At 39.3% G+C, this 14,787-nt stretch overlaps 1 protein-coding gene across 1 annotated transcript; it reads left to right on the top strand.

The window, feature by feature from the left end:
* Positions 1 to 224: 224 nt before the first annotated feature.
* Positions 225 to 4,666, top strand: LOC137501224 (uncharacterized). The gene is made up of 2 exons (XM_068228107.1): positions 225 to 522; positions 3,255 to 4,666. Exons 1-2 carry the CDS (start codon positions 407 to 409, stop codon positions 4,168 to 4,170), a joined length of 1,032 nt encoding a protein of 343 aa, XP_068084208.1. The 5' UTR covers positions 225 to 406; the 3' UTR covers positions 4,171 to 4,666.
* Positions 4,667 to 14,787: the final 10,121 nt, after the last annotated feature.

The following is a 14,787-nucleotide window of genomic DNA, read 5'->3' as shown; positions in this document are numbered from 1 at the left end:
TCTGTGAGGCAATGGTCTGTGAACAATGGAAATGGAATGGCCTGCCCAGAGTTCCGACCTGAACCCAGTGGAACACCTTTGGGACGAGTAAAGGTCCGCTCCCACCTAGTGGAATCGAATCGAACCGAACAGTCGAAATTTCCGCTCGGCCGCTCACATCTAGCAGCCAGCAGCGGAATAGAATCGAACGGGATTCTACGCGGGAAATATAAGGCACGCAATGGACAGTTTAATAGCGCTAGCACTTTTGTGTGAAGAGGCGGAAAATGAAGATAATGAGAGGAAAAGAGATCGGAGAAGATTCTGGGTACATGAAATTAATTTAACAAGAGAGCCGAAAGGAGAGTATGCAACTTTATTTGAATATTTATTGCGCGATGAAGCTAAGTTTCGGCAGTACTTCAGAATGAGTGTGTTGAAATTTCAACAACTATTTCAGATGGCAGAACCACATTTAACGAAACAGTTTACAAGATTTCGTGCACCAGTACCTCCTCTTCTGAGAATGATCGTCTGCTTGAGGTAAGTTGTAAAATTTTTAAGCCAAAACCGAATATATATATATATATATATATATATCATAATGTATGATAATGACAATTATGTGGGTAGGCCTATGTTTAGACACTTCGTTATCAATCCTGTTGAGTGTTTCCGGCAAGTGAGCTTGTTGTGGGCAAGTTTTATTACAAATTATTGACGAAATTCTAGCGAGCTGTTACGGAGAATGTTAATTTCTCCATAGCAGTACCGATATTATTTTAACGTCAACTCGAACGTGAAGCCTAACCAGTCGTCAGCTGACTGGGAAATTTGATAGCAATAGAAGTAAATAAAAGCAATAATTGTTATATAATTACTGCAGTAGAAATGCAAACTAGCTCCATCACTTCACCGTGAAATAATCATCGCATGCATCTCTACCGGTACCTACCTTGTAGAAATTTACTGGAAAGAGCAAGCTGGCGTAATCCCGCCGTGATCTTCTAATTTTACTTATTTGTTCTATTCCCTGTCGAATAAGAGTTTTGTGAAGTTCGAAAGCTACTCGGTGTGAACTTATAAGATAAATGACTTATCCTTATTCATATATTCGTTATTAATGGCTACAAATAGGTTTTTCTGCTGCATTCAAACTTTGAGTTTTAGGCCTAAATTCTAATAACAGCCTATATCGAAATAAAATCTTGATCATGACCTTTTAGAGCATTATAAAACTTTGCATTTGTTATTCTGGCTACTGACAACCTATAGCTATTCTGTTCTACTTTTTTGAATTCCTACAAGACAGCAAATTTAAATTAGTGTGGTGCTTTCCAAGTATTAGTGGGCTATTATGTTCTGTAAAATTAGGACTATAGATTGTAAGAGTGGAACTTGAACTCACATAAAAATATCAAAGGAAATATGTTCAAACTTAAAAAAAGAATAAGGAACGTAAAATACTTTCAACACCAACAACTGAATTACCCCCAGAATATCAGAAAAAGTTGAATGAGAGAAAATTGTTCATTTCATACTAGGCCTATTGGTAGACAGATAGGAATAGTCCTGCATAGAATCCTCATTAGAATAATAATTTAAATCCTCTAAGTTTATAGCATTAGGCTTGACAGCAGCTTTATTAAACATTATTAAATTTAAATTTGCTGTCCTGTGGAAAATCAAAAGTCAAACAGTATAGCTGTAGGGTGTCAGTAGCCAGAATAACAAATGAAAGGTTTTATAATGCTTTAAAAGGTCATGATCAAGATTTTATTATAATATAGGCTGTAGGCCTAATTAGAATTTAGGCCTAAAACTCAAAGCTTGAATTACTTAAATTTAAATTTTCACTGAATAACTAGGGCTACTATTTTTTAATTGCACTCTGGTTGTACCTGATAATGAAGGTGCCCCGAGTTCTTATTGGAACTAAAACAAATTTTATTTTGTTTTTAGTTCTTGTTTGAGGTTGTTCCCAATAAGTTGGCCTACTAATTGTTAACCTAATTTGAATGATATTTGTACCAGTAGTATTAACATGGTTGATGAAAGTAGATTTGTCTCCAGTACCTATGTTAAAACATTATTAATGGGAGACCTTGTAATAAATATACAGGCAGGTCTCTTAGCAAACTTTTTACAACCTGTCAGTAAGATATTTTCTAATTTCTTGATTCATTGGGACCAGGTCATATGAGTTATAGGAAGCAGTTGATATTAATTTTGAATAACTCGTAACAGGTCGAAGGTAGATACCACTACAGAGAGATTAAAAGTAGCATTCATTGATAACACATGTGATATACAGGAAGGTTTCTTGGAATACACCATAATATGAGGGACTAATGTATATTTTAAGAAAAAGTTTACCCAGTTTTGAAGTTTCTGAGAATAATTACTTGAGGTAAGCTGCAATAATTTTAAATTTAATAAAAACAGTAATTGAATCTTAAAATAATCTATTTTATTACAACTTATAGCAGTGAACAGAACAACAACAAAATCATGTACTTTTTGTACTCTTCATTGATAACCCTGTCGGTTGACTGCTTCCATCTCAGCATCTGTCACAGCTTCTAGTACCCTTCTCTTCGTAGCAATTTGAAGGTCCAGAGGCAAAGATTTTACAGTCTCTGCCATACTTAAAAAGAAGTGTGTTATTGCATCAGTTTTGTTTGTTTCAAGAGGGTTCACCTTTTCCAGATAATTAGACAAAACTGCAGCTACAGATGTGGATGGAGGTGTCTGGGATCGTTTCCTTTTAAAACCAGAATGCACTGTTTTTGTTGATGGTGAGATTGTTGCCTGTGAAGTAGATGGTTTTTCTTGTGTGAACTGGTTAGGATCTGCAGCACAAGTTCCTTCAGTGGTTTCTGGCTCAATATACACTACAGATTCAGGTGTTACAGGTTCGGTTGATATAATGGTGTCATTGTTATTCAAAAGAAAATATTGAGTTGGTTCTATTATTAAATTCTGGGATGTGTTTTCTGTGGAAATATTGGATAACTGTGGGGAAATTGGTGCAAGGTATGGCTTCAAGAATGACAGCTCATTCTGAAATCTCCAGTCTTTTTTTACCCCTCCCTGACTTCCACTTTTTTCTTTCTTGATCAGAGATTTCCTGTAGCATTCTCTCAAACGCTTCCAGGATTCTTTACATTCAGTTGCTGGAAAAGAAAACAGGCCCATAAGTACCATAATTTAAATTTGTAACATAAATACTATATAAGGCAAAATATAGTGAACTGTTCTCTATTTTGTTTCAGGTTCCTTGCTACAGGGGATAGCTTGCGAACAATTTCGTTCAGCTACAGGTTAGGACATTCCACAGTCGTCAAAATTGTTAATGAAACATGTGAAATTTTATCGAACATTCTTCATCCTATATACATGCCAAAACCGACTGAAGAAAAATGGAAAAGTGTTGAGAAGGGATTTCAAGAACGATGGCACTTCCCAAACTGTATAGGTTCCATTGATGGGAAACATGTCATCATACAAGCACCAAATAAAAGTGGTTCTTTGTTTTATAATTACAAGGGCACATTTTCTATTGTTCTTTTGGCATTGGTGGACTCGAACTATAAATTCATAGCCGTGGATATTGGAGCATTTGGTTCTAATAGTGATGGAGGAATTTTTCAAAATTCAAATTTAGGAAAAGCGCTGGAAACAAAAAACTTGAATATTCCGGAAAAGAAAAATCTACCTGGTACGGATATCCATTTACCCCATGTTATTGTAGGGGATGAAGCATTCCCCTTAAAGACTTATTTGATGCGACCTTACTCCAAAGCTCAATTAAATGGCAACAAAGAAAAGAAAATATTTAATTACAGACTCAGTAGAGCGCGAAATGTAGTAGAGAACACATTCGGAATAATGGCTCAAAAGTTTAGACTGTATCAAAGACGTTTGCAGCAAACTCCTCAACATGTAAAGAACATAGTTTTCACAACTTGTGTACTGCACAATTTCTTGAGAGACGATGTAATTTCGTTCGTTGAAGAGGAATCGTTAAATTCAACTTCAGCAGCTCTGCAGCGGTTGCATTTTACAGGAGGAAATGCTACTTCTGTTGCAATGGGAGTACGTGATGAATTTAAAACTTATTTTAATGCAGTAGGTTGCGTACCATGGCAAAACGACATCATTAATAGAGGTAGACTGAACACAAATTAAAATCTGTGAAGTGTTTGTTGTCCGCAGCAAAGTGTAGGACTTATGAAATTGTTCAATGTAAATATATATTTTTTATTGTAAATACTGTAAATATAATAAATATAGGCCTAAGTGATGTCAATTATCGTACTAGTATACTATATGTGTACTTCAACATGATACAATTTTATAGTAAGGTCAACAACAATTATGAAATAACTTGTATATAATTTTTCTAACCTGTTTGATTTTTTATTTCCTTGCTTATTTCCTCCCAGGCATTGTCTCTTACGTTGTTGTTACAGTAGTGCTTGTGGGACTTGTCATAAAGAAAACTGTATTTCTGAACTAAACTGATCAGCTTTTCTGTGTCCATTATTATAAATAAAGCAAATTAACTATCGCAAATTAAAACGTCTCATCAATCTGTAGGAAACAGCTGACTTCCACCTGATACACATTTGCCGCCAAATCCCCGACCGAAAGATGCCGATCGTTTACGAAGTTGCACGAATGTTGATAATTCTGTTCGATTCCGCTCCGCTAGTCGAAAAATATTCTTGGCAGAGAATCCTGTTCCGTTCGGTTCGATTCGATTCGACTCGTGGCGATCGCCATCTCTATCTCCCATTTAAACACACGTTAAAAAAAAATTCTGTTCGGTTCGATTCGATTCCATTCCACTAGGTGGGAGCGGGCCTTTAGAATATCGACTTCGCTCCTGTTCCAAGCGTCCTGCATCACTGCCTTCTCTGGTTTCAGCTCATGAGGAAGAATGAGCTGTCATTCCGCCACAGACATTCAGACACCTCATTCAAAGTGCCCCCAGAATAGATTAAATTATCATAAAAGCGAAGGGGGGACCCACCTCATACTAAGGTTCAATAATAGGGAACGTGACACGGGTAAAGTCTGAGTGCAGTTTTAGACAGGTGTCCGGATACTTTTGATCGGGTAGAGTGTTATGAATTATGATAATATGGTGGCCGAATGTCATCTCAAACAAAGACCTTTGGGAGGCCACAAGTGAATGACCCATCCAGCAACAGATAATGAGAAGAAAATGGAGACGGACTGGACACATCTTGAGAAGACCACAAGAAAGCATCACAAGGTACGCAATGAACCGGAATCTGCAAGGTAGTCTCAAGCAAGGCAGGCCGAGGATTACCTGGAAGAGAACCATAGACAAGGATATAGCTGGAGTCAACAGGACACGGAGAGAGGTGAAAGCATTGGCGGTAGATAGAACAAACTATAGAAATTTCGTCGATGCCCTATGCTCCACCTACGAATTAAAGGAAGTAAGCCATGTCAAGTCAGTTTTGACCTATATTTATAAAAAAAGTTATTTAGCAAAATTAAAAAATAAAACCAATTCATATTTTTCAAGGGAATGAGAGTTAACTAAGTGCTTCGAACATAATATATGCTTATTTCACATAAAATAAAATATAAAATAATAAATAGGAATTGACTGCTTTTAATTCGGAAACATTTTTACTGTTTACCAATGTTAGTGTTAAATTTAGGACACAATTGTTTTCTTCTCAGTCTTAGCTCTGCCCGGATCCGTCATCACCATGCAACCTGTCTGAGTGAGTCTGTGCAAAAATTACAATTCAACCTTGTCGACAAAGAGAGATTCATCTCTCTGTGAACAGGTAGAATAAAATGAATGGATGAAAACGATAACGGTGTAAGTAGCATTTTGGTCATTCAGAGAAAAAGGCATTTAAACATCTTCAACACTCATATAAAGCATGCTATTTGTAGTTATACCACCCATCACTAGAGCGCAGAATATTACCGCTTTCACTTGTACCTCTTTGCTGGTGTAAAGATACATCCTCCCGGAGTTACATTCTGCACTTAACTCATTTTTTTTAAATGTCACTTATACCGTTGTGGTTTTCATCCATTCAAATGAAAAGTCAAAACTGACATGCAGATAGCCTAAAGGTCATCAAATCAAACTGCCTACACATGCTATGTGAGGCCAAACGATTCTTCTTATTATTATTATCATCATCATCATCATCAGCCGCAAGACTTCCCACCCATATACAAAACAAAAATCAGAAAAGATTTATTTATAGAGATTTCTACCAAGACCGTCTGGACGGCAGGTTAGTAATGAATAATGACGTCAGAAAGTTATCACATTCCGCCTTCTCAAAAACAGTGTCCGTCAGCAAGCATTAAGCTCCCAAAATAGTGTCCTTCAAATTTAATGCGTTTTGCAAGAGGCTGATGTGATTTGCTAGATACCAGCTGTAATGTATAGATGTATTAGAAGATTATGCAATACCAGTCGGCACGTGCAGAAGGGGATAATTATAATAAAAAAACCTTAAGGCAAATCGTGACTCTTGTGAGTCAGGAACATATGAGCATTGCCTAGTAAATGAATGTTCTAGGAAAAGCTGTTCTAGTTAACCGCAAATACTGCAAATAAGGTTCCAACCACTATACTTGAATTGAAACAGATATAGGCCTAATGTAGTTGTGTTGTACAGCAAAGATTTATCTTACAATGGTAAAGGCACCAGCCACTAGGTGGCCTATAATAATAATAATAATAATAATAATAATAATAATAATAATAATAATAATAATAATAATAATAATAATAATAATAATAATAATTTAACGTCTTGAAAATTGGAGTGTCCACCTCTGTGGTGTACTGGTTAGTGTGATTAGCTGCCATCCCCGGAGGCCCGGGTTCGATTTCCAGCTCTGCCACGAAATTTGAAAAGTGGTACGAGGGCTCGAACGGGGTCCACTCAGCCTCGGGAGGTTAACTGAGTAGAGGTGGGTTCGATTCCCACCTCAGCCATCCTGGAAGTAGTTTCCCGTGGTCTCCCACTTCTCCTCCAGGCAAATGTGGACTTATTTTATGATTGGACTCTTGCTGTGATCAGTGACCTCATTCCTACTCGTTCGATGTCCAGAAAATTCTCCCCATGGAAGAAGAGTGACACTAAAAGTGCTGAACTAAAAAAATCGGTAGCCTGGAGACAATGGAAGAATGCGCCCTCCGAGAGAAATTGTAAAATATTCTCTGACCTTCGCAAACACTACAAGTATTTATTAAGGCGGGATTACTCAGAATATATTAACGGAGCCTGCCTTGAACTAAGACACAACAGTAAAAGGTTCTGGTCACTCATAAATAACAGAAGAGACAACAAACGAATATCGGCAGTAGTAAACTGGGACCATTCTGTAGCCAGTGGAGCAGATAGACCTGAATTATTCAATGAATATTTTACCTCTAATTTTGTTAGAGTAAACCTGTGCAGTATGCTTATTTTCCTAAAATCAAACCTGTTACTTCCCATAGCCTTAGTAATATTTCTACCACTGAATCTGAAGTGAACTCCCTACTTTCGTCTTTGTCGGAAAATAAACCCACTGGTCCTGATGGTCTCAGTCCTATCTTCCTTAAGAATACAGCAGTAACTCTTTCATACCCTAATAGCGTGATATTCAATCGCTGCTTCTCAGTCGGCTACTTTCCGAGTTCCTCGAAACTTGTTTATATCACACCCGTTCTTAAAGGTGGACAGAGATCGGATATCGCAAAGTATTGCCAGGTCTCCATATTACCTGCTTTATCAATAATTTGTGAAAGGATCATCCACCAGCATTTGCTTGCGTTTACAATTCCATATATATCCCTTTCAGACCTGAAAGAAAACTGGAGGCGTGAATTTTTGTTTGTATGTCAAAAACTCCTCAATACACATATTGATAGTTTATTTTACAAAATAAAAACTAACATCCGAAAAAAGGACCCACACAATTGTGCGTATCAAAATTCAAAACCTCGTTGTATCACATACGATGATGTATCTTCAAAATTTACGTTCACTAACCAATGTACACACTTCATTGAATATATTCCGGTATTCAGTAAAGCTTCTAGATTAATATAAACGCAATAAATAAATACTTACTTTTGGCACTACTGCTTCTCACCATCTCGCCGATCAACTGTGCTTTTTAAACTCTTCTTCCTTCGCCCTGGCGGTCAAGCGCATACTAAAAATAATTGAAATAGACGCCACGTGTCCCGCACAATCACTGCAGTCCGGTCTAGCGCCGAAAAAACATCAAATACGGTCAGGGATAAACAAAATACGAACCCGCACAATTGTGCGTACTCGGTCTGAAAGGGATATATAACAGGAAAGAACATGAAGGAAAATTAAGTTATATGAGAAATATCATGACAGAAGGAAGGAAACGTTACGAAGATATCTAGGTTCTTGTTGATAGATAAGGTATTAAACATTGCTGGAATATGTACAGAAAGGGACCTTTGGGTGAGAGAAAGCCGGGAGTAAGGAATATGGAATAGGGTATTCATTCCGGTACTACGGGGTGGGACGTGGAGGGGGAATAACGAGACTAAATCTGGAGACCTAAATGGACAATTAGCTGCTTTGTATAGCAGTTTTAGGTCGGCTACTTTCCTCCGCTTGCCTGCTGCCATTTCTTGATGGATACAGTACTTTTGTATCCATCTCTTGGCACAGGCCAGAGTAAAGTGTAGCTTCCACAGAAGTTCCAGACTCATCCTTGGCTGTGACAATATGGAAGCTGCTGGGGTATGGGTGGTGCTGAGTAATGACATTCAGAGCACGACTAGTGCATCTGAGTGTTATGAAAGGTGTTGCTCATAGGGTCAGTCGTGCTGCAATAGCACTTTCTGACCCAGTGAGGAAAGCAATTGCAAACTACCTCTCTCCTCGTCTTGCCTAGTACGCCTCATTTTGGTGCTGCCATTGATTTTTGCGGTTTCCTTATAACCGCATAACCTTTGGTGGTGCTATTTGAGGATCCAACCAGCCTCTGGGCTGATGACCTAACAGACAGACACACTTTCCTCCGAGCAGAAAGAGTCTTGAGTTTCAGTTTCCCAAGCACTTCTGCTCCTGTATTTACTGTACATTTTCCTTTGTTAATATCGTTGTTTATGTAAATAAGTATTATATATTATTGTACAGTTTTTATTGTATATATTTATGTCCTTTGTATATATTTATATATCTTTCATTTTAGATTAATATCTATTGTACATAGCTCAGATCTTTGTAATTCGGCGTTATGCTGTTGCTGATCCCGAATAAATAAATAAATAAATAAATAAATAAATAAATAATAAATAAATAAATAAATAAATAAATAAATAAATAAATAAATAAATAAATAAATAAATAAATAAATAAATAAATAAATAAATTTAATATATAAATAAATAAATGTCGGGATGGTACCTAACTTAATACCACGGCCGCTTCCTTCACTCTTCCTTGTCAATCCCTTCCAGTCTTCCCATCTTCCGCAAGGCCCCTGTTCAGCATAGCAGGTGAGACCGCTTGGGCGAGGTACTGGTCATCCTCCCCAGTTGTATCCCCGACCCAGAGCCTGAAGTTCCAGGACACTGCCCTTGAGGCGGGAGAGGTGGGATCCCTCGCTGAGTCTGAGGTAAAAACCGACACTGGAGGATCAACAGATAAAGGAGAAGTAGAAGAAGAAGAAGAAGAAGAAGAAGAAGAAGAAGAAGAAAATTGGGAGCTCATTACCCCTGGTTATTAATGAACAGCTAAAGCTTCAACTGTTAAATATTTGTTAAAACCTTTTCTAAATATGTATTCTTGTTGTTAATTATTATTGTTGTTGTTTCTGTAAAAATAAACAGAAAAAAGTACAAAAAGAATATTTAGAAAATACATTCAGAGTATAAAGTTTCTTGTAGTCATTTTGTCCAGAATCCTAGGCCCTGCCGCTTCCTCCCATTGTGCGTAATCATAGTAATTTGTTACAGTATGGCTTTTAGTGGAGCCGGCCCCGTGGTGTAGGGGTAGCGTGCCTGCCTCTTACCCGGAGGCCCCGGGTTCGATTCCCGGCCAGGTCAGGGATTTTTACCTGGTTCGAGGTCCACTCAGCCTACGTGATTAGAACTGAGGAGCTATCTGACGGTGAGATCGCGGCCCCGGTCTAGAAAGCCAAGAATAACGGCCGAGAGGATTCGTCGTGATGACCACACGACACCTCGTAATCTGCAGGCATTCGGGCTGAGCAGCGGTCGCTTGGTAGGCCAAGGCCCTTCAAGGGCTGTAGTGCCATGGGGTTTGGTTTGGTTTGGTTTTTTATGGCTTTTAGTGCCAGGGTGTCCGAGGATATGGTCTGCTCGTATGGTTGACTCCCATAGACGACCTGCGCGTCTGGATGTTGGATGGTGATGATGATAATGAGGTAGGGAGAGGTTGAAACCTGGTGCCGGCACGTGACCTACTCCTGTCCAGTAACACCAAGGGGTCCTGATCTAAGCATTACGTCGCCATCCGACGGACGAGTCACCATCAGCAGCGTCATATGCCTTCTCTCCCTATGAGAACTGCGTTGAGGTTTGGAATTTAATCCACCACCTACCCTACGCTGCCGGCCAACATTATGATCGCGGAAATTTTCTCGGCCAACGGGACCCGAACTTGCCAGAGCATATAGACTTGTCGCCTTAACGATTATGGCTACCAGGCGGGCTGTAATAATAATAATAATAATAATAATAATAATAATAATAATAATAATAATAATAATAATAATAATAATAGAAATAGGTATCAAGGAGGAGGATATAAAAGAAAGGACATCATTTAGGAAGAAGGTTGCGGGATTGAGGGATGCGTCTGAAGAGCAACATGCAAAGCCACGGAACATCTCGGTGGAAGAACGAGCAAGAAGAAGTCAAAGACTCAAGAATCTTTGGCGAGAGTGTAAAGAGAAGGGTATCAGTCTGCGTGACAGAAGGAAGATTGTGTAAACGTGGCCCACAGGTGGCCGTATCGATTAATAATAATAATAATAATAATAATAATAATAATAATAATAATAATAATAATGATAATAATAATATTAATAATAATAATAATAATATTATGGCCTCAGCTATCGCATCCAGGTATTTCAGTTTAACGCCATTTAGCCTGCCTCTGCGTCCATCTCGGTGTTCCATTTTACTTTAGCAGGTGGCAGAGTAAACTCTTGGTTGAGTTTTGATTAATTTTGTCAGGTGAACACGAAACGTGTCGCCAGATATCATTTACATGCCGACATCGAGTATCGAATAATCTTTATGCCTTCGTTCAAGAATCCGAATACTTCCGCCGGACTCAAACCACAACCTGGGAATTCGGAGGTGTATTTGAGGACAAAACATGACGACCTCGCCTCACACCACTTCTCTCCAGCGGCAGCTCGGTGTCTGTTAGCAGTTTATAGGATTTACTACGTCTACTGCAGCCGGAGTTGCCAAATCGTCTACTGAACTCGACATGAAGAAATAGTAAAGACTTATGAGAGTGTGGAAGAAAGTGGTTTGGCAACCTCCCCACACCAAACGGAGTTCACTTCGAACTCTTTAACTCACCAGGGGCAAGGTGTGTTTGACTGCTGGCTTCCTCCCCGCTTCCAGAAACTGAGGCCGTCATATTTTGTCCCCAAGTTATACTACCACAGAGCTACAGAGTCCGGCTCCGTGGCTAAATGGTTAGCGTGCTGACCTCTGATCGCAGGGGTCTCGGGTTCATTTCCCGGCAGGGTCAGGAATGTTAGCCATCATTGGTTAATTTCGCTGGCACGGGGGCTGGGTGTACAATCAATCAATACTGATCTGCATTTAGGGCAGTCGCCCAGGTGGCAGATTCCCTATCTGTTGCTTTCCTAGCCTTTTCCGAAATGATTTCAAAGAAATTGGAAATTTATTGAACATCTCCCTTGGTAAGTTATTCCAATCCCTAACTCCCCTCCCTATAAATGAATATTTGCCCCAGTTTGTCCTCCTGAATTCCAACTTTGCTCATCACGACGCGCAGGTCGCGTACGGGCGTCAAATAAGAAGACCTGCACCCGGCGAGCCGAACACGTCCTCGGACACTTCTGGCACCAAAAGCCATACGCCATTTCATTTTTTTAGAGCTACGAAGGGAGCTACTAAAGCTGAAAGAAGCCAAAGAAAAATAGCACATATGACATTTACAAGTTGTCGACAATGCCTCAGCCCATAATTTGGACACTTTACAACATACTGTACAAGATCGAGACATGAGGTGCATATTTCCAAAACGTCCTTTCTCCACATTTTGAGGAAATTGACTTATGGGCACATTGATAATGTCCATCTCTTTCTCCGGGGACTGGTGATGAGTTTTTAGGCAGAATGTCCTTTTTATAAGCACAAAACACGGTTAAATATGAGCTATGTTTCCAAAGAGTCTCTTTTCCACAGCAATATGGCTGACTGGAGTGCATCACAATTATGTTTACAAAATGTCTCTTCTCCTCTATACTGTATAACAAGGACTGCCATTATTGTTTCAAAGCTGTCTCTTATCCTCCAATACAAGATATAAAGGCAATGCAAAACGAGCATTTTATGCAATTTCTTCAGAATTGCTTTCAAATATGGTGATAATTGTGTAGTGGTAACATTGTTGCATGACTATGAGATTTAGGAAAACAATTGAACTACAGGTTATGGTGTAATAATACATTCAAGTCCTTGTACTTCGTGTGCGTTTTTTGCTAAGTTATTCTGCTTTTACGCATATTGTTTGGTATATTTAATAAGTTTGGACATACTTTTTGTCAAGTGTTTACTGTTACATTCGTTTCCGCGCAAAATAAAGGCAGAAAAACAGTCAAAGGAAGGTAGTGTTAAAAACAGTGTAGTAGTTCCTGCTCCCTTGAGAAAAGGGAGAAAACGTACTACGAATGAGGAGGAGTGGAGGAAAAATGTTAAGAAACAAAAACTCTATGCTCAGAAGAGACTACCACAGATGCCAAAGTGTACGCATGTCAGCAGTGTTTAGAAGTGTAAAGAGTTATCTATGCAGGATGTTCAAATGTATTTCCAAAACGTATCTTATCCTTTTTATATTTCCAAAATGTCCCTTCTCCAACTCATTTGTATTAATATCTAATTTAAGGTATGGTATTAAATGCATTCTTTGATTGTGGGGAATTATGGGATGTATAACAATTAGCTACAAGAATGTTTGAGAGAGTCAAACTCAAAATTACATTTTCGGTTCGTTTTTCCTCCGTTCTGTAAACTAGAAGCTGCTGGAGAAAGGACGTTTTGGAAATATGCTCTCACATGCACTTTAATATTGTGGCAGACGCAATCCAACCGGTGCCTTGTTGTCTGTTGTACACTGCAGTTACACAAGGTGTCTCTCGCAGGGAATCCCATTTCTTCTTGTTATCCTTGGATCGTTCATTCCTAGCTTGTAGCCAGCTTAACGACTTCCACGAGGTCCAGGTTTCCTCATGGCCAGGAGAGAGTTTCTCTTTAAGTTTTCATATGCTCCAAGTGGTCGAGGAACTTACGGCTTTTTACTTCAGCCCCGATTTTCATCGGCTGTGCTTTAAACGGAGTTGAAGAGGGCAGAAAACTACATCCTGATTTCAGCGGAGTTCATGATGGATGGTGTCCATGTAGAGTTTAGGTGGCCAAACAGTTCTTTTGTGCGATCTCCTTCAGACTGAAAATCCTTCGCGATTCTTTCTCACAGGAAATCCCATTTATTCTCGTTATCAATGCTCTCATCCCAGTTGGTGGCTATCCGTGACAGGGTGAGAAGAGTCTTTATTCCTTCATTCATGAACGAACACAATCATGAAGTCATGCATCCATCAAAATGTTTTTGCTATTTGCTTTACGTCGCACCGACACAGATAGGTCTTGTGGTGACGATGGGATAGGGAAGGGCTAGGACTGGGAAGGAAGCGACCGTGACCTTAATTAAGGTACAGCCCGAGCATTTGCCTGGTGTGAAAATGGGAAACCACGGAAGAACATCTTCAGGACTGCCGACAGTGGAGTTCGAACCCACTATCTCCCGGATGCAAGCTCACAGCTGCCCGCCCCTAATAGCATGGCCAAATCGCCCGGTCATCAATTTATCTAGGCATTCATTCAACTAATTCAAAATGTGTGTTATAATTATAGGATTCTGTTAAAGTATGTGTAACAGGACAAGCAATAAACATTCAAATTCTGTTATCCTTGGATTTAAATTTTGACAAATGTTTGGGGGTCATCTGAAAATTTGTGTCTCAAAATTATTGACAAAATGTGTGACGCGATGTTACTCAGTAAGCGAGCAGGCTGTGATGTGAAGTATTGGTGGATGGCCATGACTGACAGACATATAGAAGAAGGCTCTCCTATCAAAGAAGCCTCATCTCATCATAGTCCAGGGAACCGATTGTTTCATTCCTGGTCGTTTCATAGGCCCTGGGTCAGTTTTCCCCATTTCAATGCTCTGAATCCTACATTTGTCGGTCCCAAATTCCATATGTTGTTAATGTATTTTAAAAATTAAAAATATAATACGTCCGCCCCTGTGGCGTAGTAGTCAGTGTGATTAGCTGCCATCTTCGGAATCCCGGGTTCAATTCCCGGCTCCTCCAAGAAATTTGAAAAGTAGAACGAGGACTGGAATGGTGTCCACTCAAACTTGGGAGGTCAACTAGAGCAGAGAGGGTTCGATTCCCATCACAGCCATCCTTGAAGTGGCTTTCCCTGGTTTCCCACTTCTTCTCCAAGCAAATGCCGGT

The sequence above is a fragment of the Anabrus simplex genome, chromosome 6 (assembly GCF_040414725.1).
Source record: "Anabrus simplex isolate iqAnaSimp1 chromosome 6, ASM4041472v1, whole genome shotgun sequence".
NCBI classification, from domain to species: Eukaryota; Metazoa; Arthropoda; class Insecta; order Orthoptera; family Tettigoniidae; genus Anabrus; species Anabrus simplex.
Note: the sequence above shows the minus strand (reverse complement) of the source record. Positions and strands in the feature narration are given on the sequence as shown.